At 43.8% G+C, this 26,267-nt stretch overlaps 1 protein-coding gene across 5 annotated transcripts in view; it reads left to right on the forward strand.

Moving 5' to 3' along the window:
- Positions 1-26,267, forward strand: part of LOC141095453 (ATP-dependent translocase ABCB1-like) — a 724,951-nt gene that overhangs the window by 674,622 nt on the left and 24,062 nt on the right. For 4 of the 5 annotated variants that reach the window (XM_073581451.1, XM_073581456.1, XM_073581457.1 and 1 more), the window contains one exon: positions 1,917-2,292. In XM_073581451.1, coding sequence (XP_073437552.1) covers positions 1,917-2,117 — 201 coding nt within the window. In that variant the 3' untranslated portion in view covers positions 2,118-2,292. Of the gene's footprint in view, positions 1-1,916; positions 2,293-26,267 lie in introns of those variants that run through there. The other variant, XM_073581452.1, reaches the window with a different exon arrangement.

Raw genomic sequence — 26,267 nt, forward strand, 5'->3', positions numbered from 1 at the left:
AGTCAAAGAGTAGTCAGGTCCAAGGCAAAAGAGTCACACATGGGAATAGCAGAGAAGTACAAAAGGAACAGGCAGAACTCGTAACAGGGACAGAACCAGATCAAAACCAAGCAAGCATAAAGTATCACAGTCACAAAGCACACCAGGGTCACACACTCGGCCTAGGGTCTGAGTATAAGCGACAATGAGTGAGCCCACAATGAGGCTATAAAAAGCCTCCCAGAATCTCAGAGTGAGGCTGTCCAGATTAACCTCTATGTAATTTCTAGAAACTAAACTGGACTTATAGTACTCACTTGAGTTTGCTAGTCCAATTAAGGGTCCTGTTGTAAATGCTGGGTGCAGCTGATACCAAGGTGGCAGGGTTTGAGGCACTTAGAATTAAAAGTGCTAATTGTAAAGAGGATATATCAATTGGAATTAGTGTATTAGAAACCATAATAAATAAGGCTGCTTGATTAGCAGATAGGAATCACACTTAAGGGCCTGTCACTCTAAGCGATATCGCTAGCAATATCGCTATAACGTCACTGGTTTTTGTGACGCAGCAGCGATATTGCTAGCGATATCGCTATGTCTGATACTTACCTCCAACCAGCTCCCCTGCTGGCTATCAATGATCGCGCTAGAACATCCTGGACCGTTTTTCTTCGTCAGCTTCCTGCGGTGCCGACGAGCGACGCATGGACGCGGGCGGGAGGACGTTAGGATCGCCTCGTGTGACAGGTAAGTAATGACCCCCGACCGCTACTATGTTGCTGGTGAGATCTACCTGTGTGGCAGCTCATTAGCGACCACTTAGCGATGCACCAGCAATCCTGACCGCGTCATATCGCTGGTCGGGATCGCTGGTGCATCGCTAAGTGTGACAGTACCTTTACTGCGGAGTAAGCTGGAATGCAGGGTAAAGGTGGTTATTCCAATAGATAAGCGGCTCTAGCACAGGCACTGTGTAACAGATGGACGTGAGTAAGATAATATGCCCATTGCTAGATAAAGGTGGTGCTGGAACCAGTGCACTTACTTGTGGTGGCTGGTGCTCAGTGAGGCAGGCTGGGTTCTGGTGCTCAGTGGTGGGGATGCTGAGGCTGAGTCAGCGCGTGGAGGACGCCGGCACCTCGCGTGCTCCGGCCGGAAGCAGCGCTGAGGGGAGCGGCGTTATGTGGGGGCGGAGCTTGTGTGCACCCAGCATTTACAACAGGACCCTTAATTGGACTAGCAAACTCAAGTGAGTACTATAAGTCCAGTTTAGTTTCTAGCAATTACATAAATAGGATCATTCAGACCTAACCCTATACCTCACATCACTTTTCATATAGCGCGGTGAATCTTCTTTGTATATTTCTAGATTCTGTCTCGCACAGTTGAAGCGTACCTACGATAAAAATTATAGACCTCTCCATTCTTTGTAGGTGGGAAAACTTGCAAAATCGGCAGGTTATCAAATACTTATTTTCCCCACTGTATGTATGTATGAGCTCAGCACAGGGGCAGATGAGTGTCTAGCAGACTGAACGATTTGCTTTCTCTTCTTCCTTGCAAGAGGTCAGTGTCCAGCATGGATAGTAAGTATTGCAGAGCCATGGATGTCGCTGTGCTCTGCTGTCAGTCATCAGGGGAGCAGCAGGTCTCTGAGTGTACTCCAAGTTCACTGAGGATTCAATAGGGAAGGTCTGACACTGCAGGGGGCGAGAGTGGAGAGCTGCATCTTGACTATAATACGCAAGGACTTTTTAGCAAGATCCTGTAGTCCAAAAAATGTGGTGATGTATAATGAGATATTCATTGGCTTCTATGTATGAAACAAAAAAGTATGTTTTTGATATGATTACTTTCCTTATCTAAACCACTTAATATTTGCAGTGTTACAATTGTAAATCAATGTCTCAGCTGAGAGCTTTTTTTATGTTTTACAGATTGTGCAGCAAGCTCTGGATAATGCCAGACATGGACGAACATGTATAGTGATTGCTCACCATCTAAGCACAATCGAGAATGCTGACATTATCGCAGTGATAAAGAATGGGACCGTGGTAGAATGTGGCACCCATAGACAGCTCTTGGCCAAACACGGCGAATACTATGCTTCTGTAAACTCCCAAGTCTTACAAGTCTAGGTAGAAAAATATACTGTATGATCTGCTAAAATCATACAACTAAAGCAGGAACATTCATCATAGTATCCAACATTCTAAAAAATGTATAAGTTCATAACTTTTTGGTATCAGTTTTATTCAAATGGAAATTAAAAGGATCTGTTGTCTGAACCATCATAAAAAATTGTAACAAATACTGCAAGTTGTATAATGTCAATCAACCTAAACAAGAAGGATAAATCCATTTGTGACTTTGCCATTGATGCGTATTAGAAATAAGCAAAAAGATTCACACTTCTGTGGTACAACTGCCAGAGAATACTGAAGTGGACCAATGGACCAGTGTAGTGCAAATCTTTTTGCTATTCTCTACTGGGTATCCTTGAAAATGCCACTGTCAGGTTCAGGCTCATTCTCAGGTTCTAATGACATCGCTGTTTTGCACCCAATTATGACACAATTACTTTTGGTGTTGCTCTGAATTTTGTTGAGGCAATTGTAATATTAGTCAAGACGCTATTACTGTGAGGCCATTAAGTGAGCACCATTGCTATATGCAAGTACTAAGGTAGGATTATTGTTGCATCTGAAAGTGGTGGGCACCATTACTATGAAGTCACTGTTATGGTCACTATTTTTGTATGAGACACCCATTTTTTGTTTAGCACATTTTTTGGGTGGCGTCTTGTCATTGTGGCACTATAAATGCAGAGAGACAGTGTGAAATGAGGTTTTAGAATGGGAAATTTATGTAGTGAATGGAGCGGTCCTTGAAAAATAAAGAGAGACTGATGCCTGGAGAATAAAATTGTAGTGACACGGGGACAGTGTTACTGGGCTTAAGCCTGGGGTGTGTGAACAGGGAACGTGTGCCAATACACAGGGTGTGCGGAGACCGAGGAGTGCAGTGCACACAGGACTTGAGCTTAGCCGGTCATGTGACCACAGGGGGCAGAGCTAGACAGTCACGTGAGGACAGGGAGCCAGCCGAGAGCACGGAACACAAAGGACAAAACCAATAACGTAGTTAGAGAGCAAAGCCAAAGATCAGAAAACCAGGAGGGATGAATCAGTACCAAGCAGAAAGACAGAGGCAATAGTCAAGGGGCAAACCGAGTTAAACACAGCAAACTAACACACACAGAGGAACAACAATATAGAGAGTAACCTGGGTCAGCGACCACGAACTGAGTAGACGGAAGTATCACTGACACTGAACCCAGGAACTGCCAGACATAAATAGCCAACCCAGAACGAAAGAGAGGTGAACTAAAATTAAACCTGACCTGACCAGAATGGAAGCAGAACCATTCTGTCCAGAGTCATGACAGTACCCTCCTCTCAACAGGGGCCACCGGACCCCCAGGTTTCCCAGGAAACCGGGCATGAAAGGAGCACACCAGATGATCGGCATGTGCCTTGAATGTGGTGTCGGATCGTGGAGTACAGTTTGTGTCCAGGTTTTGGAGGGAGTTCTGCAAAAAACTTGGTGTTGAGTTGTCCTTTTCATCAGCATACTTTCCAGAGACCAATGGTCAGACTGAGCGGACCAACCAGTCGTTGGAGCAAATTTTGCGTTGTCTTTCCACTTCCAGTCAGGATGATTGGTGTGATGCATTGCCGTTAGCAGAGTTTGCGTTCAATAACCGTGGTAATCCCTCTACAGGCATTTCTCCAAGAGAGGCGAACTAAAATTAACCCTGACCTGACCAGGATGGAAGTGGAACCATCCTGGCCAGAGTCATGACAGTACTAATAATAATCTTTATTTTTATATAGCGCTAACATATTCCGCAGCGCTTTACAGTTTGCACACATTTCATCACTGTCCCCGATGGGGCTCACAATCTGAACTCCCTATCAGTATGTCTTTGGAGTGTGGGAGGAAACCGGAGTGCCCGGAGGAAACCCACGCAAACACGGGGAGAACATACAAACTCCTTGAAGATGTTGTCCTTGGTGGGATTTGAACCCAGGACCCCAGCGCTGCAAGGCTGCAGCGCTAACCACTGAGCCACCGTGCTGCCCAGTACTCCCCTCTCGTGAAAAGAAAACAGCTGCACTCTGGGAAATTTTGATTTTCAATGCAAAAAATTTTTTATTGAAGACACCACAGGGGAATAGTGCGTTGAGGTAACGTTTCGACCCTATGTCGGGTCTTTTTCAAACCTCACTAGAAAAGACACATACAAAGATAGACATTAGGCTATATACAGTGATAATCACAAAAATGTACAAACTCTGTAGAGGTTTAAACAGATATACATATTTACACAATTACATATTTACATTATGTACAAAATCATCAGGATCATTGTGTGCAAAATCATTGTAGAACAAAATTTTACAAATCAATGAGTTAGCCCATAGGATATTGGAGTTAGATCCAGTAAATATTGATTGAAGCAGCCGTGGAACTGGGTTACGGCGAGGCCGGCATAATAGAGCAAATGACATAAATGCAACATAATTAGGCAGCAGGGCCGCATCATCCATGAACCAAGTTGAGAAATCAGCTCAGGCGGCACTCAGTCTCTGAAGAGAGGGGGCGGCAGCACGGTGCCGCCCCCTGCAGTCAGATAAGTGCTATGCAACAGAGGCACAGGGAGAACTAGAACTCCCAGTCCCAGCCATGGGCGTACCCACCGTGGGGCAGCTCCCCCCCTAGAAGCAGGGGCGCACAGTGAAAGTAGAACTTTGAGAGAGGTCGGCAGGCCAGGTGGCCACACACAGCTGACAGGGGGTGGGTGGGACACTGCAGAGCAGGCTGAGACCCCTGGTGTTGCTATGGCACCCAGCAGCGCGCCGGAGTTCAAACAGGGTTCAGAGGCTGTCATGTACAGCGTGCTATGTAAACACGCCTCTGAACGCTGTCTGAAGCCTCCAGGTGACTGTGTGAAACGAGAGAGCTGAGAGCAGGACAGGGGACCTCCGGGCACCGAGAGATCCCCACACCTTCCCTGAGGACCATGTTCAGCAGGAGATCCTGGAGGAGACATTCTGGCAGAGCTGTGTGAGTACTGCTACCTTGCTGCTGCTGCTGCAGAACATCATCCAAGGGTCACTGTGGTTAGCTCCAAACTATGCATCTAGTGAATCTAAGATATCCTGGGATTTGTAGTCCACAGGCACTTCTACTCTTCCCTATTAATCCAGCTTTATATGCTGGGACTTCTAGTTCTCCAGCAGCTACAGCATATTACTCATTACCTGAAACCTGCTGTGGATTATAGTCCCACAACAGTAACTTTTGGACTGCTAACAAATTGATACCTTCCATTGCTGCTGCAGAACATCTTGGCAAGGTTGCACTTTATGAGGTTTGCAACCTGTGTCTAGTTGACACTTTTTTATGACATACTGGTAAATGTAGATGAGTGGCTGCTGCAGAACATCTTGGCCACATGTAGTGTTTAATGTATTGGGACTTGTAGTCCCATAGAAGTTGAACAATTACAGTTTGGTGTAGATAGAAATGATGCAGTAATTTACCAAGTAGGACTATAAGACCTGGCCTCAACTCAACCTGATGATACAGTGTGTGTATTGTAAAGGTGAAAGCTGCTGCAGAACATCTTGGCCAACATTGACATATTCAGCAAATATTCCCATAAAAGTTGAAGAGGTTGTAGGTAAAGTTTTGGACTATTAGGACTATGCTCCATGTCCTCTACTTAGTGATATGGTTTGGTTTGCAGGTGCAAGCTGCTGCAGAACATCTTATGGCTATTTCTGAACTAAATCCTAATTTGTGATGCTAGATATGATCAGTAATTGAGCTAATATTAGGTCATGCAGAAGGCTTAAGGACCCCATCATCCATGGGGTACCAGGTTCCCCATTCCCAGTGGCTGCACATATGAGGTCACCACATTAATGGGATTATGAAAAGTTCTGCTTTGTTAGCGCCCTCTTGTCTATGGGCTGTGTCTGGTATTGCAGTTCGGTCATATATCTCTCTTTTAGGCTGTGTGCCAACGTTGCGTTTTTTAAGCATTTTCGCAGCGCTTTTAGACGCGCGTTTCTGCTGCAGAAACGCTTAAGAAAGGCTTCCAATGTAACATAATGGAATCCGCACATGTTGTGCTAATGGTGCGTTTTTTCCGCTGTGGAAACGCTAAGCGGAAAAAAACGCAGCATATTCATTAATTTTGCGGAAACACACACGTTTCCGCATACATTCAATTGTACAGCAAAAACATATAGGAAAACCCTTACAAAAGCGCATCATAAAACGCATGCGCTTTCCAGGGGGGAAGGTTTGTGCATTTCCACTCAGGAATATTCTGCATGGAAAACGCTACGTGGGCACATAGCCTTAATGTAGAGTGACTATTTGGGGATTTAAGGGGGTCCTAAAGTTCGTTCCCCCCCGCGCCACAGCTAATCAGTTTTATATTAATATTTACTAAGAAAATGTCATATAAAATATGTACATTGTTTTGAATAGCATTTATATACCTTTCACGTCCATTACATCAAAGAAGGTGACATTGACTGTGACACAAATGGCCAAAAATTGCACTAGGCTGCTGCTGCTCCATTGACAGGGTTGCATTATGACCCACAAGGTATTGCAACTGTGACAATCAAGTTTAAAAAAAAATCCAACTAGTTCTGATTCTTTGTGGTGGTACCTAGCAGGTCACAATGCGACCACATTCACATGCATTATAGAAGCCGCTGTTTCATGGCCAAAGTCGACATATAGCCCCAGCTTAATGAAAAATGGCTAATTTCACACCATGTGCGGTATATATGTGGCGCCCCTGATGCTCAGTCACCACAGAGGTACTGCACCTTCTCCTAAGGTGTGGTGCCCCACCATCCAGGTAAGGTGGGAACTCCTGACCACGCTCCAACACTCACACCCCACACAACAGGGTAGTTCAGCAAAGCCACATTGTGGCTCCTTGCTTAGAATGTAGCAGAGCACCTTTGGTGGCTCCCTGCTTGGAACACGAAACGTGCTGGGAGGTGGGTGGAGTTTAGAATACATAAAGGAGTGGGAAGGTTTAGGATTTAGGGCAGTCAGTCAGTTGATGAGACTGAGGGAGGAAGTCACTCAGAGAGGAGTGAGGAAAGAAGATCCCTGAGAGAGGGATGGAGGAAGGAGTGCTGCAGCAGACCTGAGTGACCCAGGTCTGCTGGCACGGGAAAGGAAAGAAGGAGAAAGACATTGAACTGAAGCCTGAGCTTCCATAGGAAAGAAAGACAAGTACGGAACGTAGGAGAATAAGAGAACACAGAGGACGTGGGTTAGAGGAAGAACCCTGCCTAGAAGTTTTAAGCGCAAGGCCGGGGCCCGGTCCCCAAGGTTGTATGGACACTAATGGTTCTGCAGCAGACACCGGTGGAGTAGTGGGCTGTAAATGCACTACTCCCATCTAAGACTTGGGGTCACAACAGCAACACGGATAGAGAGCCAGAACTCAGGAGCAAGGTGTCCCCGAAGCAGGCTACAGTTGTCTGCCGTACAAGTACAGTTCTTGGGAACATCTAACAATAATAATAATAATAAATTTCTATAGCGCCGACATATTCTGCAACACTTTACATTTCAGAGGGGATTTGTACAGACAATAGACATTACAGCATAACAATAATCACATAGATTATAACAAATACCAAGAGGAAAGAGGGCCCTGCTCACAAGCTTACAGTCTATGAGGAAAGAGGTAGACACGAAAGGTGGGTGGTAACAGTTGCCCTGATTGTATGGACCAACCATAATGTTAAGTGTGTAACAGTACAAACACAGAGGTCTAATGGATGCATAAAGCATGTGGGAACATGATGCAGGGAATCTGGTTATGGTAAAACTTTTGGCTGTGCCACACAGGGATAGATTAGGTTAATGTGTTGAGGCAATAGGCCAGTCTGAATAAATGCGTTTTCAGGGCACGCTTATGATGAGTTTGTGATTTGATGTTTATCTCTCAATGGGAGATCGATATGCTGGAAGGTTGCCAGATTTTGGTCTGAGGCCTACTCGAGTAGCGGAGAACAAACACACACAGAGACAGGGTATGTATCTGCAGGATGTTCCCCCTTTCCTGATTTAATTAGGTAGCTTATATGCTCATTTGAGTAGGCGGTAACATTACATCATCACATTTCATTGGACAATTGATCATTCAACAGTAAGCATAAATGGTTCCAACCAATCATATTCATATTCGTTAACCAATCAGATTGTACTCGGCTGTTAATTATTAGTATTTGTGTAGACGTGCTGAAAGCTTTAATAGGTCTTGGGTAAATTACACAAGACCCCAATATTATTCTCATTAATCTATCCTCATGACAGTTATAGCTCCATTAGCCTCATTAACCTGTCTTACTAAGTATTCATGGCCCCAGTATCTACCTAGCATGTGGACGTGTAGTTTCAATGTCCAACTGGGTGCAGTAAACAGTTTATCCATCACGTACAATTTCTTATGAAGAATAAGGTTATAGGTAATCATTATCATGAGACAGCATTTTCATATACAGAGTATGCATGTAAGACCCCAGAAATACATTGATATTAAAAGGACATACAGAATTCCCTGTCAGTCCCCCCTTTTGAGAACAGATATGACTCTACCATTCACATATAGGTACATTCAAAGGCCTAATGCCAGTGTCGGACTTCCTAACCCTTCTTCTGCCGAATTCCCCATAGGGAAAGGGAGATCATATCTAATTCTCAACCTCAAACCATTTGCTCATAATCATTATTGTAAGGTTTCATTGTAATATACATAGTTTTAGTAATAGACGCATCAATCAATCTTTGAAGTAGTCCTCTGATACATGGTATGCAGCAGCATCCACAGGTCACAAGTACTGCTGCTACTACTGCCAGAGAGATGAGGAGGCTGGACACAAGATGACTCCATCTACCGAACCAGGATTCCAACCAGTCCATGAAGGGATTGTTGATACCCGAATTTTCTGCCAATTCTTCGGACAGGGATGTAAGACCCTCCAACGCCTTGGTGATACTCCCATCTGGACTTGTATTATTGGGGATGAAGGTACAGCAAAACGTTCCAAACATCTTGCACACGCCCCCTTTTTCCGGTAGCAACATATCCAAAGCCATCCTATTCTGATGTGTCATTAAAGAAGTTGGGCCTAATTGTTCAGCTATCCCTTTTACTGCATCCCTTGTGTAATTTATAAACCTTTGCTGATTATAATAAATATAATTTATCCAATCCACATTTTTATTAATTGTCACCCACCAAAAGAAAATTGATTCAAAACCTGCTGCTATCTGGTTCCTGGCCTTGTACTCATCCGGTACCCCTCTGGGTACCCCTATATTGTCTATATAAACTCTAGGATCAAAGGACCCAGCAGGTACTGACCTTCTATTTCTGTGTAGGGTTTCAACATTCATTCCACCTCCTTTAATCTCTTCTGATGAAATTATTTTAAATGGCATGAGCACTTGAACTAGAGCACAGCTGCCAACCCAACCTGGTGGCAACCTAGGCCTCAATTTCATATCTCCACATAACCACCATATGTCACTCCTTGCTATAGTTTGGTTTTGAAACCAACTGGCTTTAAAACCTCCTGTATCTGTATTTATTGGGATGGTGTTGTGACAAAACTCTGAAGTTAGATTTCCTACCCATCTTCCTGGTCCTGTTCTCAGGAAGCAAGTGTAGTCACCTGGATATGCATAAACTCTAGGTGGTACCTGATCAATTTTTGCTATTGGATACCGGACTGATAGAGATTGACACAGAACATTATCACTAGGGTCATATGTGGCATTATACAAAGCTAGAATACACTGTAAGTCTACTTGATCCTGTTCTGAATATCTGAGGGGAATAGTCCCTAAATGGGGCCTAGCGGTTGCACATGCAATACAATCAGTTTTGTTATTTTGCTCTGTAGTATACTTCATCCATAGCAACCATTCATTCCTCTCTGTGTAGCCTGTTTCTACGGCTAACTTCTCCTCATAGCCTAATTCTCCAATTCCATCAACATCCAACATTTCTCCTGACCTTTGGGGTTTGTCCTCCTCTTGTTCCTTGTCCTGTGCAGGAACAGCTTTTAACCAAAATGTTCCCTGCTGAACCTGTCTACCTGGGGTATACAGTCCCAATACATAGAGACCTTCATCTCCAAGAGAGGGTTCATCCAGTGTTATAAGGAGAGGATTGCAAGAGAATCTCCAGTCCAAAACCTCTGGATCACAACCCCATTTTGGAATGGGTACAGCAATATTCATCCTCTTGAGGAGAGGCTTTCCTGATGAACTAACACGAGTCATGGCTTCCTCTGGCTTATACCCCCATGACGTTCCCGTGTTCCAAGCTGCATCTGACCAAGAATTACAGTTCTCATTTCCAGGTCTAGTTACACAGATATATACCACCGCCCCTTCAACTCCTGTTAGATATTTATAATTGGGGTTGCTACTCTTCTTCCCAAATTTAAGATTCCATTGACACTTCACTATCCGACACAAGTCCACCCTAAATGTAGCTGTTGCTGCCTTGGTGTCAAACCACAAGGTTACTGATGTGCTATTCTGAAGTGTCTCGTCCAGTTGTCCTTCTTGCAGTAGAGCTGCCAACATCATCAGGGACAGGACCCATATTCTTCCACTCCAGGACCTCATAGTAGCTTGTGTAGACCGGTCTTCCGTTTAACTCTACGGATGTGGCTTAGCGGGGACCATCAACCAGTGGCTCCAGTGGTCTTCGTGTCTTTTGGTCAGCAACCAATGTCTGGATTAACTAAAATAGAATCAAAAACTTATTTATACACAAATGGGAGTCCCTTTTGGACTCCGGACCTGCTGCAGGGGTTGTCAAATAGTCACAACATCTATGTGGACAAGAGAGTACCTCAGTTGTGGTAGCTTCTGACATCAGGAAGGCCTCCAGTCCCCTGAAAAGAGATCAACACACACGAGCACATACTTCATACATCTTACCTTGGGCAGCCTGTATGAAGTCAATCTGCAGTCATTGAAACGGATAGGAGGGCCCAGGCGCACGTGTATGTCTATGGCATCTTTCTAGTCTATCTGTGTTGTGCGCATCTAATCTATGTTAATGTAAAGCTAAACAGGTGGACCCAGCATCTTTCTTCAGAGCACATAGTTTTTGTCTTCACTCACGTGCGTTGAGTCATGAGCCATCACATGGTGCAAGGATTTTGGCAAACATACCCACTGTCCCACCATCCACGGTTCTGAGCTCCAGCTTCCGACCAGACTTCAGTCTCTTCCCCGGTTGGTGACCGAGTCAGAGCCTGTAAGATACTTAAGTCTAACTGGTTATCTTTAATGCTCACCATGACCAGTGGAGGCGCCTCAGGGGTCTCCCAGTACCTTGGTCTTCTGGCTGATTCCCAGCCACTTTGTTTGCTTCGTGCTCCACGGGTTCCTTCTCATATGTACCCTCACTTCCACTATGGCAACCTCTTCCAGGGCCTGTTGATGTAAGAAAAAACCTTTTCTCCCCATATGGGGCTGCAGTTGTGGGTTCACCTGAAAACAATGACTTGTATATGTGGTGTCTTGCTTACCTTAAAGCCCCCTAAACGCCTCAATGAGTGCCGTCAACTCCACCTCCCCTGTAGAGTTATGAGGGAGGAGTGGTTCTGCTTTCTACTATCTCATGCTGTGTGATCGCCATACAACCAGGTTCTTGGACCTTCCGGAAAGAAAAACTCAAAATCCAGATTAATGAGAGATATCTTTATGGATTAAAAATATTTAAAAATAGCTGACTCTCCTCTCTTCTCCCCCCCTTTGGAAATCACCATATTAATACCGAATAGGGGGCAGAGTGGTGGATTTCCATTACACATATAACGGGATTTCCTCTTTTTTTTTTTTTTTTCCCTCTAACACATACTAAAAGCATTCCTTATCTTTGCTACCTGACAATTGCCTTCCATGGATATCTAACACTGCTTCAAGTCAAAGGCAACGTTGTACCTTGAACCATCTGCCTCTCCTTTTTCTTCTTATCAACATGCATTCTAAAAAAAAAAACTTGACATTATGAAAAACTAGCTGTATACCTTCTACAAATACGTATTATGCTATAATGTGAATCCAGTGAGCAAAGCTGCAAGCTGCGCTTCAACCAGGTACGTCTCTGGTTGCCCATTATTTAATGGACATCTGACAAGATTATAATTTTCTATGTCACTTAATGAAATTCCGTCGACCCAGGGAGTTGCAGGAATACCATGCACATTGAGCCTAAACACTTTATACTCTGGAAATCTGTCTGACAGAAATCCAAAACCAGTGAGCTGTTGGATATACCCTCCTGGTATAATTTTGACAATTCTCCAACCTTCAGGAGATATAATCAACATTAATCCAAATGTGCAATTAGGGCACGACATTTTCTCATGGAATATCTGGCACACACACACACACGGCAAGCAATACAACAGAATTTTACACATGAGATCATGCACTTCCACTTATCAGCAGAGAGTCTCAAAGCTCATTCACATTCCTTCACACAGATTCAGTAAACTGTTAACTCCTTAAGCTTATTACCTCCTGGTGCTCCTGCTAAAAATCCTATCTATGTTTTCTGGTTGATACTTGACTGTATTGGGGCGAAAAATTCTCCTGGCTTGTCCTAAAATGTAAAATGCCTATGGCTTGCGGACCCGTACTGACTGCACTTCGCTAACTCAATGTACAGGCCGCACCTAGACCATATCTCTCTATCTGCCTCTTTCTCTGGTTGCTATTCACTTATTCTCTTAATATACGCTATTACTGTGTGCCCACATCTCAACAAGTCTACTTCATTATCACTCCTGCTTAGCAATATCTATGCCGACTGTACTACACCAATTCGATACATAGACTGCGTCCCGTTGTTATATGAGGTTCCCGCTCACTGTTTGAACTTGCGTGTCCTAAACTGAAACTGATCAGTTGATAGGCATCAAACCCATGGGAACCTTGATAAGAAGGTTAACTATTTAGTGGTCCGGCCAGACCTCGTGACCCACCTGGTCACCTAGCACTAAATCTCTACGTACTCAGTATGAGATGGCACTTCTCTACAGTTATAATAAACCTATATATACCAGAGAGCAAATCCAATTAACTGTAGGCAGACTAATATGACCCAAATTTTCTTATTAGCCCAGTAAAAATCTTTTCCCTCAACTAAACCTGCTGAGCCTTGTATACTCAGAGATCTTATTTATCAACCAGAAGACTAAAGCTATCATTAGTATGCAGGCTAATGTAATCCCTACTACCTCAAAGTTCTTTAGCACCATTAGAGGGCAGTTTGTGCGTATCAGACAGAATAGAAGGTGGATAGACCTATCCTGTCTGTAACGGCGTTTTAACACCGTAATAGTACCTCTAGCACTCTCCAAGAGGATGTACGCAGCCTTCTTTATGCGTATGCCGCCAGAGACGTGTCCTCACATGAATCCTGGCAAGCCAGTTACCATGGAGAGACGCTCCCAAGGGGCAAAAGCACAGTAAAGAATTCCTAGTACCCTCAAGGTTGGTTCAATCATTCATGCGCAATCATACGTAGCAGCTTTTAGGTTTCTCCCTCCAGCATACGTATTATGTATCACAAGGATATTCTACGGTTCTTAGCGCTGGTATTTAAGAAGACAGACTATACTGTACCCCAAAAGCCGGTTCAGAGCATGTAGCAGAGGGGAGACACAGAATTTGTAAGAATCAATGGCTCTTACCTTCACCGGTGATTTTGATCTGTGTGTCCTCTAGGCCTTCAGTCTGCGGGTGCCGGATTTCAGGATACTGGGGTCTTCTGTTGTAACCAGCCCGCCCAATGAGACGCCAACTGATGAGTTTGTGATTTGATGTTTATCTCTCAATGGGAGATCGATATGCTGGAAGGTTGCCAGATTTTGGTCTGAGGCCTACTCGAGTAGCGGAGAACAAACACACACAGAGACAGGGTATGTATCTGCAGGATGTTCCCCCTTTCCTGATTTAATTAGGTAGCTTATATGCTCATTTGAGTAGGCGGTAACATTACATCATCACATTTCATTGGACAATTGATCATTCAACAGTAAGCATAAATGGTTCCAACCAATCATATTCATATTCGTTAACCAATCAGATTGTACTCGGCTGTTAATTATTAGTATTTGTGTAGACGTGCTGAAAGCTTTAATAGGTCTTGGGTAAATTACACAAGACCCCAATATTATTCTCATTAATCTATCCTCATGACAGTTATAGCTCCATTAGCCTCATTAACCTGTCTTACTAAGTATTCATGGCCCCAGTATCTACCTAGCATGTGGACGTGTAGTTTCAATGTCCAACTGGGTGCAGTAAACAGTTTATCCATCACGTACAATTTCTTATGAAGAATAAGGTTATAGGTAATCATTATCATGAGACAGCATTTTCATATACAGAGTATGCATGTAAGACCCCAGAAATACATTGATATTAAAAGGACATACAGAATTCCCTGTCCTTAAAATTGTGGGGATTGGGGACTAATCGTATTGACCTGGGAAGTGCGTTCCATAGAATTGGCGCAGCACGTGTAAAGTCTTGGAGACGGGAGTGGGAGGTTCTGACTATTGAGGATGCTAACCTCAGGTCATCAGGTCATCTGTTAGGAGGAACTCCAGTGTAACTCAGTACTAGGAGATCTTCACACCAAAAGGCGCTATAAGAGGAGACGTTCAGAAAGGCACATGTTGGCGGAGCGTTGGAAGGGAGCATTCCATCTTGCCTGGAGGTTGGCTGAGTCTCTGACCCGGAGGACATGGCACGGAGGCCGGCACCTGTGTGTATTACAGACTGTGAGTAAAGCTTTGGAACTACAAGCCTTGGTGTCCTCCATTGATTCTTCCGCCAACACACCCAGCACTGCTACATCTGGGTACCAGCTTCTACACCGCCTGTGCCTCTCCTCTTCCCCTACTTCTACACTGCCCTGGGGCTACAGCTCCACCTGTGGGGAGCTTCATCATCTTGGCTGCAACCCATCACCAGCCCCAGAGGATCTGCAAGCAGCGTCTGCCTAACATCTCACTTGCCGGACACCACAGGTGGCGTCACGAACTATTCCATCTAACTACATTCCACCATTCACAATTTCCCCATTACTTGGGCACCCAGGGCCACGGTCTGGGTCACTGCTGCTGTGACACATCCCACTGATACCGGCCCGTTACCGAGTACCCCACGGCCCTGGGAGCGGAGGGCGACCCAACTTGGCGTCACAAACAGGATGACGAGACCCGATGCCATCGGGTTCTGTGCGCCTAAGATTTATTGGACTTGGAACTTTTGGGAATGTGCAGAAGACCCAATTTAATAGACTGTAAAATGAACATTAAAAATGGCCGCTGGCACAGAGAAGAAGGGCGTGACGATATGGGAGGTCCTAGGAAAAGACCGCGAACAGTCTTGGGCCTCCCCTGCCTGAATTACTATGTGACAACAACATGGCCCACCCACTGAGGGGTTCGTATACTGGCTTGGTATGGAGGCGCTGGAACAAGACGCCGCCCCAGGGAGGAGGGGCAGAAGCCAGTGGTGGGAAAGGGGCCAAGGCAGGAAGAGGAACGCCAGAATGCCATTTTGGAAGAAGACGGGAGGAGGCCTGCGGAGCGCAGGGAGGTTATGCTGAATCTCCCTGGCGCCATGGCTGAAGGTTCCCACCCAGTATCCGAGATGAACCGCCAGCAGCTGGAGGAGGAGATTGCCCGGCTGACCCAATGTTTGCGACTGAGGCAGGAGGCCTTGTGGAGGCTGAACTGGCAGCACGCCCGGGAGGGGCCTACACCTGCGGTAACCGCCGCTGCTGCACCGGAGCTTCCCCAGACAGGTTCCGCGGAGCCTGCCGTCGCCATCACACCACCGGCAGCATCCGGATCCCCCTCGCTGCCGCCACAGGAAGAATTGTATGAGGCCCCGGGAGCTGAAGCGGAGGAAAAGAAGCCCCCACCCGTACCTGACGTGGCTGCGCAGGTCCCTACTGAGACCCCCGCGGACCTGGAGCTGCCGTTAGCGCCACCGCCGTCCCCGGTGACGCACCGAGCAGCGTCCACTGCTACCATGCCTGCACCGGAGCAGAACCCACACCGCCAGGAGGCACCAGGTATATACCCCGACCCTCCTAATGGGTTACCCCCCAAATTCACGTTGTCCGAGGCTGGCTTGCGGGAACTTGAAATGGGGCAGTTGGAAGAGTCGGCTGGGGGCACTAGACTGTCGGAGATGGGGAGGTGGAGGAGGTCCCTACTGAAGAGGGTAAAGCTGGAACAGGCGCGCACGATTCGGCATCTTCAGGGATTGGAGGAATCTAGGTCGCTTTGGGATAGTGACCTCGGGATCCCTTGGCTGCAAAACCCCCACGTAGCCGCTTATCAGCGCCAACAGGCTATGGCTTCCCCAGATGTCAGGCCCCGCACCAGGGCGACGGAACCACCCGCCAATGGAGAGCAGCTGGCGGGCATTGATATGCATCATGGGTTCCCTTTACCACAGCTTCAATGCCCTGGGTGGCAATCACACCAGCTGCCACAACCATACATGCGCTTGGCAAGCAATCAGCAGCAGGATGAAGACACAAAAAGTATTTCATCTGGTAGCAGTTCCCAATTATCAGCTTCCAGAACCCCAGGAGGGAACAACAGCCATTAGTTAAATAAATCTCATTGCCCAGGAGGGTATTTACACAGTTGTGCCATTGTTTTCTATTTTTGCACCAGTTTCCTATTTTTGGTTATCCTGTCATAGTTTATTTTCCCAGAGTTGCCCTGTTTTATTGGCAGCCTTTTCACTTTGAACTATAGAGATCATGAATGCTGAGTGATCCAGAACTGTGTTTGTACATAGTTGCACCTCTTTAGGTGCCCTCTCTTGTTTTTACATAGACACTTTGCGAAGATAAAGTCTACCTCATGTGGAGCGTAACTCCAATCAAAGGACACTGCAAGAGATCCCGGCTGGGAGCGGTGTCCAGCATTTATAAGAATTATTGAAAGTTTTAATGTGAAGTATTTAATGATGTGTCTTATGATAACTGTTATATAAGATGTAGGAATGTTTTAATAAAGAGATGAGAGATTTGAATAAGGAATCAGAACTTGGAAATTGTAGATGGTGAACCAAGTATATAGAAAAGTAGAAAGTGTGAAAAAGGAAAGATGATGAAAAAATGTGTTGATGAAGAATACTGACGTGATAGTGAGTAATAGATAATAGCACTTTGAATTTATTGAGAATTGCACTTTTGAATTAAGACTTTAGATAGTTAATTAAGACTTGTTTGCAACGTTCAAGAATGAGTACCTCTCACATTGGGAAGTTTAGTATAAGAAATGTTTATTCAGCATTACAAAAATTTGTATGTTCCTGTGTTGTCCAACTTTGTCTTGCAGCCCGCGGATGTGCTGTGTTTAACAGGGGGGTATGTGGTGCCCCTGAGGCTCAGTCACCACAGAGGTACTGCACCTTCTCCTAAGGTGTGGTGCCCCACCATCCAGGTAAGGTGGAAACTCCTGACCAGGCTCCAACACTCACACCCCACACAACAGGGTAGTTCCGCAAAGCCACATTGTGGCTCCTTGCTTAGAGTGTAGCAGAGCACCTTTGGTGGCTCCCTGCTTGGAACACGAAATGTGCTGGGAGGTGGGTGGAGTTTAGAATACATAAAGGAGTGGGAAGGTTTAGGATTTAGGGCAGTCAGTCAGTCGGTGAGACTGAGGGAGGAAGTCACTCAGAGAGGAGTGAGGAAAGAAGATCCCTGAGAGAGGGATGGAGGAAGGAGTGCTGCAGCAGACCTGAGTGACCCGGGTCTGCTGGCACAGGAAAGGAAAGAAGGAGAAAGACATTGAACTGAAGCCTGAGCTTCCATAGGAAAGAAAGACAAGTATGGAACGCAGGACAATAAGAGAACACAGAGGACGTGGGTTAGAGGAAGAACCCTGCCTAGAAGTTCTAAGCGCAAGGCCGGGTCCCGGTCCCCGAGGTTGTATGGACACTAATGGTTCTGCAGCAGACACCGGTGGAGTAGTGGGCTATAAATGCACTACTTCCATCTAAGACTTGGGGGCACAACAGCAACACGGATAGAGAGCCAGGACTCAGGAGTAAGGAGTCCCCGAAGCAGGCTACAGCTGTCTGCCGTACAAGTAGAGCTCTTGGGAACATCTGTTAGGAGAAACTCCAGTGTAACTCAGTACTAGGAGATCTTCACACTAAAAGGCGCTATAAGAGGAGACGTTCAAAAAGGCACATGTTGGCGGAGAGTTGGAAGGAAGCATTCCATCTTGCTTGGAGGTTGGCTGAGTCCCTGACCTGGAGGACATGGCACGGAGGTCGACACCTGTGTGTGCTACAGACTGTGAGTAAAGCTTTGGAACTACAAGCCTTGGTGTCCTCCATTGATTCTTGCGCCAACACACCCAGCACTGCTACATCTGGGTACCAGCTTCTACACCGCCTGCGCCTCTCCTCTTCCCCTACATCTAACCTGCCCTGGGGCTACAGCTCCACCTGTGGGGAGCTTCACCATCTTGGCTGCAACCCATCACCAGCCCCAGAGGATCTGCAAGAACCGTCGGCCTAACATCTCACTTGCCGAACACCACAGGTGGCGTCATGAACTATTCCATCTAACTACATTCCACCATTCACAATTTCCCAATACTTGGGTGCCCAAGGCCACGGTCCGGGTCACTGCTGCTGTGACACATCCCACTGATACCGGCCCGATACCGAGTACCCCATGGCCCTGGGAGGGCGACCCAACAAGACTGTAGTTTATGGTGTATACAGGTCATACACATCGTGTGCGGTGTATAGAGTGTAGTGTATGGTGTATACAGGTCATACACATCGTGTGTGGTATATAGAGTGTAGTGTATGGTGTATACTGGTCATACACATCGTGTGTGGTATATAGAGTGTAGTGTATGGTGTATACAGGTGATACCCATCGTGTGTGGTATACAGACTGTAGTGTATGGTGTATACAGGTCATACACATCGTGTGTGGTATATAGAGTGTAGTGTATGGTGTATACAGGTCATACACATCGTGTGTGGTTTATAGAGTGTAGTGTATGGTGTATATAGGTCATACACATCGTGTGTGGTATATAGACTGTAGTATATGGTATGTATAGGTCATACACATCGTGTGTGGTATATAAACTGTAGTGTATGGTGTATACAGGTCATACACATCGCGTGTGGTATATAGAGTGTAGTGTATGGTGTATACAGGTCATACACATCGTGTGTGGTATATAGACTGTAGTATATGGTATGTATAGGTCATACACATCGTGTGTGGTGTATAGAGTGTAGTGTATGGTGTATACAGGTCATACACATCGTGTGCGGCATATAGACTGTAGTGTATGGTGTATACAGGTCATACACATTGTGTGCGGTGTATAGAGTGTACTGTATGGTGTATACAGGTCATACACATCGTGTGCGGTGTATAGAGTGTACTGTATGGTGTATACAGGTCATACACATCGCGTGCGGTATATAGAGTGTAGTGTATGGTGTATATAGGTCATACACATCGTGTGTGGTATATAGACTGTAGTATATGGTATGTATAGGTCATACACATCGTGTGTGGTATATAGAGTGTAGTGTATGGTGTATACAGGTCATACACATCGTGTGCGGCATATAGACTGTAGTGTATGGTGTATACAGGTCATACACATCGTGTGTGGTTCATAGAGTGTAGTGTATGGTGTATACAGGTCATACACATCATGTGCGGTATATGGACTGTAGAGTACGGTGTATACAGGTCATACACATCGTGTGTGGTGTATAGAGTGTAGTGTATGGTGTATACAGGTCAAACACATCGTGTGTGGTATATAGAGTGTAGTGTATAGTGTATACAGGTCATACACATCGGGTGCGGTATATAGAGTGTAGTGTATGGTGTATATAGGTCATACACATCGTGTGTGGTATATAGACTGTAGTATATGGTATGTATAGGTCATACACATCGTGTGTGGTATATAGAGTGTAGTGTATGGTGTATACAGGTCATACACATCGTGTGCGGTGTATAGAGTGTAATGTATGGTGTATACAGGTCATACACATCGTGTGTGGTTCATAGAGTGTAGTGTATGGTGTATACAGGTCATACACATCATGTGCGGTATATAGACTGTAGCGTACGGTGTATACAGGTCATACACATCGTGTGTGGTGTATAGAGTGTAGTGTATGGTGTATACAGGTCATACACATCGTGTGTGGTATATAGAGTGTAGTGTATGGTGTATACAGGTCATACACATCGTGTGTGGTATATAGAGTGTAATGTATGGTGTATACAGGTCATACACATCCAGCGTCGGACTGGAACACCTTGGGCCCACCAGAGAAAATCATTCTTGGGGCCCACTATGTAGCTGCATAGAGTTAAATACCAGACCACCAATTGTGCGGTAAAACACACTAATATCCGGGTATAATATAAGGTTGTACATGTCTTAATTATGTAGCAGGAGTTGGGGTAGCCCCCTCATAGAATATAAAGCAGCCCCCTCATAGAATATAATGTAGACCCCTCATAGAATATAATGCAGCCATCTCATAGAATATAATGCAGCCATCTCATAGAATATAATACTGCCCCCCTCATAGGGTATAATGCACCCCCTCATAGGGTATAATACTGCCCCCCTCATAGGGTATAATACTGCCCCCCTCATAGGGTATAATGATAGGGTATAATGCACCCCCTCATAGGGTATAATGCACCCCCTCATAGGGTATAATACTGCCCCCCTCATAGGGTATAATACTGCCCCCCTCATAGGGAATAATGCACCCCCTCATAGGGTATAATGCACCCCCTCATAGGGTATAATACTGCCCCCCTCATAGGGTATAATACTGCCCCCCTCATAGGGAATAATGCACCCCCTCATAGGGTATAATGCACCCCCTCATAGGGTATAATACTGCCCCCCTCATAGGGTATAATACTGCCCCCCTCATAGGGTATAATACTGCCCCCCTCATAGGGTATAATACTGCCCCCCTCATAGGGAATAATGCACCCCCTCATAGGGAATAATGCACCCCCTCATAGGGTATAATGCTGCCCCCTCATAGGGTATAATACTGCCCCCCTCATAGGGAATAATGCTGCCCTCCTCATAGGGAATAATGCTGCCTCCTCATAGGGAATAATGCTGCCTCCTCATAGGGAATAATGCTGCCTCCTCATAGGGTATAATGCTGCCTCCTCATAGGGTATAATGCTGCCCCCTCATAGGGTATAATACTGCCCCCCTCATAGGGAATAATGCACCCCCTCATAGGGTATAATGCTATATAGATATATAGAGTTAGATAGATATAGATAGAAAGATAGATGTAGAAATAGATAGATATAGAGATAGATAGTAGATAATGGATAGAAAGTAGATAATGGATAGATATAGATAGAAAGATTCATAGAGATAGATAGAGATAGATATAAAAATAGATATAGAAAGAAATATAGATAGATAGATCGATAGATAGATATAGAGATAGATAGAAAATAGATAATGGATAGATAGATAGATAGATAGATATAGATAGAAAGATATAGAGATATATAGATAGAGATAGATAATAGATAGAGATAGATAATAGACAGAGATATACAGATATAATAATAATAATAATAATATAGACATATATAGATATAGAGATAAATATATATAGATAGATGGCTATAAATAAAAATAGATATAGAGATATATAGAGATAGATAGATATAGAGATAATAGATATAGAGATAGATAGATATAGAGACAGATAGATATAGAAAGATAGATATAGAGATATATATAGAGATAATAGCTAGATATAGAGATATGTATAGAGATAGATATAGAGTTAGAAAGATAGATAGATATAGAGATAGATAGAGATAGATAGAGATAGCTAGATGGATAGATAGATATAGATAATAGAGATAATAGATAGATATAATAGATAGATATAGAGATAGATATAGAGATAGATGGATAGATCAATAGATAGATAGATAAAGAGAGAGAGATAGAGAGATAATGAGATATAGAGATAGATATAGAGATATGGTGTTAGATAGAAAGATAGATATAGAGATAGATAGATATAGAGATAGATATGGATATAGAGATAACAGATAGATATAGATAGATATAGAGATAGATAGATATAGAGATAATATATAGATAGATATAGAGATAATATATAGATAGCTATAGAGAGAGAGATATAGAGATAGATATAGAGAGAAACAGATATAGAGATAGATATAGAGATAGATAGGTAGATAGATATAGAGATAATAGATAGATATAGAGATAGATAGATATAGATATAAAGATAGATAGAGATAGAGAGAGCGATAGATATAGAGAGATAGATACAGAGATCGATAAATAGATAGAGAGATAGATATAGATAATAGATAGAGATAGATAGATAAAGATAGATAATAAATATAGAGATAACAGATAGATATAGAGATAGAGTAAGACAGAAAGATATAGAGATAGGTAGATATAGATAATAGAGATAGCTAGATAGATAGACATAATAGATAGATATAGAGATAGAGATAGATAGAAAGACAGATATAGAGATAGATGTAGAGATAGAAAGATAGATATAGAGATAGAGCGATAGATAGAGATATATATAGATAATAGATAGAGATAAATAGATAGATAGATAGATAGATAGATAGAGAAAGATAGATAGAGATAGAAAGATAGATAGATAGATATACAGAGAGATAGAGATAAATAGATAGATAGATATAGAGAGAGATATAGAGAGAAATAGATATAGATATAGAGATAATAGATATATATAGAGATAGATAGATATAGATATAGAGAGAGATAGATACAGAGAAAAGATATAGAGATAAATAGATAGAGATAGATAGATATATAGATATAGAGATAGAAAGATAGATATAGAGATAGAGCGATAGATATAGAGATAGATAGAGATATATAGATAGATAGCTATAGAGAGAGATATAGAGATAGATATAGAGAGAAATAGATATAGATATAGAGATAGATAGAGATAGATATATAGATATAGATATAAAGATAGATATAGAGATAGATATAGAGATAGAGCGATAGATAGCGAGAGAAATAGATATAGAGATAGATAGATAGATACAGAGAAAAGATATAGAGATAGATAACGGATAGATAAATAGATAGATAGGTATAGAGATAGATAGATATAGATGGTAGCTAGATAGATAATAAATATAGAGATAATAGATATAGAGATAGATAGAGTAAGATAGATAGATATAGAGATAGATAGATAGATAGATAGATATAGAGATAGATGTAGAGATAGAAAGATAGATATAAAGATAGAGCGATAGATAGAGATAGATATAGAAATAGATAGATATAGATAATAGATAGAGATAGATATAGAGATAGATAGATATAGATAATAGATAGAGAAAGAAAGATAGATAGATATAAGAGAGATAGAGAGAGATATATAGAGATATAGAGATAGATAGAGAGAGAGAGAGAGAGACAGATAGAGAGAGCGAGAGAGATATAAAAAACAAAACAAAACACAATACTCACCTCTCCTCCTCGCTCCCACGCTGATCCCGGCTTCAGTGTCAGGAGCTGCCCCCTCTGCCAGACACACAGCGGGTGCGAGATGTAGTGACGTCATCGCGCACTGGCTGTGAGCCAGGAGCAGAGAGGACTGAGGGCGGCGCCGGCCCTGATGCAGAGTGGCTTACTGGGCTGGGGGCGGGGCCTCTGGGGGTGGAGACCTGAAATGATATTCATTTCTCTTTAGCAGCGGGGACAGGGGCTCCTGCCTCCTGACACCGCTGCTGCTCCACTGGCAGGGGCCCCCATAGCAGCTGCATGGTGTGCGACACACCACTGGCTGGGGGCCCCTGGAGCAGCGGGGGCCCTAGGCAACTGCTGGCCCTGTATGCCTGCAGGTGCCAGGGCCCACCAGATGCCAGGGCCCACCGGAGAATCCACCGGTTCTCCGGTGGGCCAGTCCGACGCTGTACACATCGCGCGCGGTATATAGAGTGTAGTGCATGGTGTATACAGGTCATACACATAGTGTGTGATATATAGACTGTAGTGTATGGTGTATACAGGTCATACACTCCGTGTGCGGTGTATAGAGTGTAGTGTATGGTGTATACAGGTCATACACACCGTGTGTGGTATATAGAGTGTAGTGTATGGTGTATACAGGTTATACACATCGTGTGTGGTGTATAGAGTGTAATGTATGGTGTATACAGGTCATACACATCGTGTGTGGTTTAAAGAGTGTAGTGTACGGTGTATACAGGTCATATACATCGTGTGTGGTATATAGACTGTAGTGTATGGTGTATACAGGTCATATACATCGTGTGTGGTTTAAAGAGTGTAGTGTACGGTGTATACAGGTCATACACATCGTGTGTGGTATATAGAGTGTAGTGTATGGTGTATACAGGTCATACACATCGTGTGTGGTATATAGACTGTAGTGTATGGTGTATACAGGTCATACACATTGTGTGTGGTATATAGAGTGTAGTATACGGTGTATACAGGTCATACACATCGTGTGCGGTGTATAGAGTGTAGTGTATGGTGTATACAGGTCATACACATCGTGTGCGGTGCATAGAGTATAGTGTATATTGTATACAGGTCAAACACATCGTGTGTGGTTTATAGAGTGTAGTGTATGGTGTATGCAGGTCATACACATCGTGTGCGGTATATAGACTGTAGTGTACGGTGTATACAGGTCATACACATCGTGTGTGGTTTAAAGAGTGTAGTGTACGGTGTATACAGGTCATACACATCGTGTGTGGTATATAGAGTATAGTGTATATTGTATACAGGTCAAACACATCGTGTGTGGTATATAGACTGTAGTGTACGGTGTATACAGGTCATATACATCGTGTGTGGTATATAGACTGTAGTGTATGGTGTATACAGGTCATACACATCGTGTGTGGTTTAAAGAGTGTAGTGTACGGTGTATACATGTCATACACATCGTGTGTGGTATATAGAGTATAGTGTATATTGTATACAGCTCAAACACATCGTGTGTGGTATATAGACTGTAGTGTATGGTGTATGCAGGTCATACACATCGTGTGCGGTATATAGACTGTAGTGTATGGTGTATACAGGTCATACACATCGTGTGTGGTATATAGAGTGTAGTATACGGTGTATACAGGTCATACACATCGTGTGCGGTGTATAGAGTGTAGTGTATGGTGTATACAGGTCATACACATCGTGTGCGGTGTATAGAGTATGTGTATATTGTATACAGGTCAAACACATCGTGTGTGGTATATAGACTGTAGTGTATGGTGTATGCAGGTCATACACATCGTGTGCGGTATATAGACTGTAGTGTATGGTGTATACAGGTCATACACATCGTGTGCGGTGTATAGAGTGTAGTGTATGGTGTATACAGGTCATACACATCGTGTGTGGTATATAGAGTGTAGTGTATGGTGTATACAGGTCATACAAATCGTGTGCGGTGTATAGAGTGTAGTGTATGGTGTATACAGGTCATACACATCGTGTGTGATATATAGAGTGTAGTGTATGGTGTATACAGGTCATACACATCGTGTGTGGTTCATAGAGTGTAGTGTATGGTGTATACAGGTCATACACATCGTGTGTGATATATAGAGTGTAGTGTATGGTGTATACAGGTCATACACATCGTGAGCAGAATATAGAGTGGAGTGTATGGTGCATACAGGTTATACACATCGTGTGTGGCTTATAGAGTGTAATGTATGGTGTATACAGGTCATACACATCGTGTGTGGTATATAGAGAGTAGTGTATGGTGTATACAGGTCATACACATTGCGTGCGGTGTATAGAGTGTAGTGAAAGGTGTATTCAGGTCATACACATCGTGAGCAGAATATAGAGTGTAGTGTTTGGTGCATACAGGTTATACACATCGTGTGCGGTGTATAGAGTGTAGTGTATGGTGTATACAGGTCATACACATCGTGTGTGGTATATAGAGAGTAGTGTATGGTGTATAAAGGTCATACACATTGCGTGCGGTGTATAGAGTGTAGTGTAAGG

Source organism: Dendrobates tinctorius, unplaced genomic scaffold (assembly GCF_039654945.1).
Source record: "Dendrobates tinctorius isolate UK_male_01 unplaced genomic scaffold, ASM3965494v1 ptg000070l, whole genome shotgun sequence".
Lineage (NCBI taxonomy): Eukaryota > Metazoa > Chordata > Amphibia > Anura > Dendrobatidae > Dendrobates > Dendrobates tinctorius.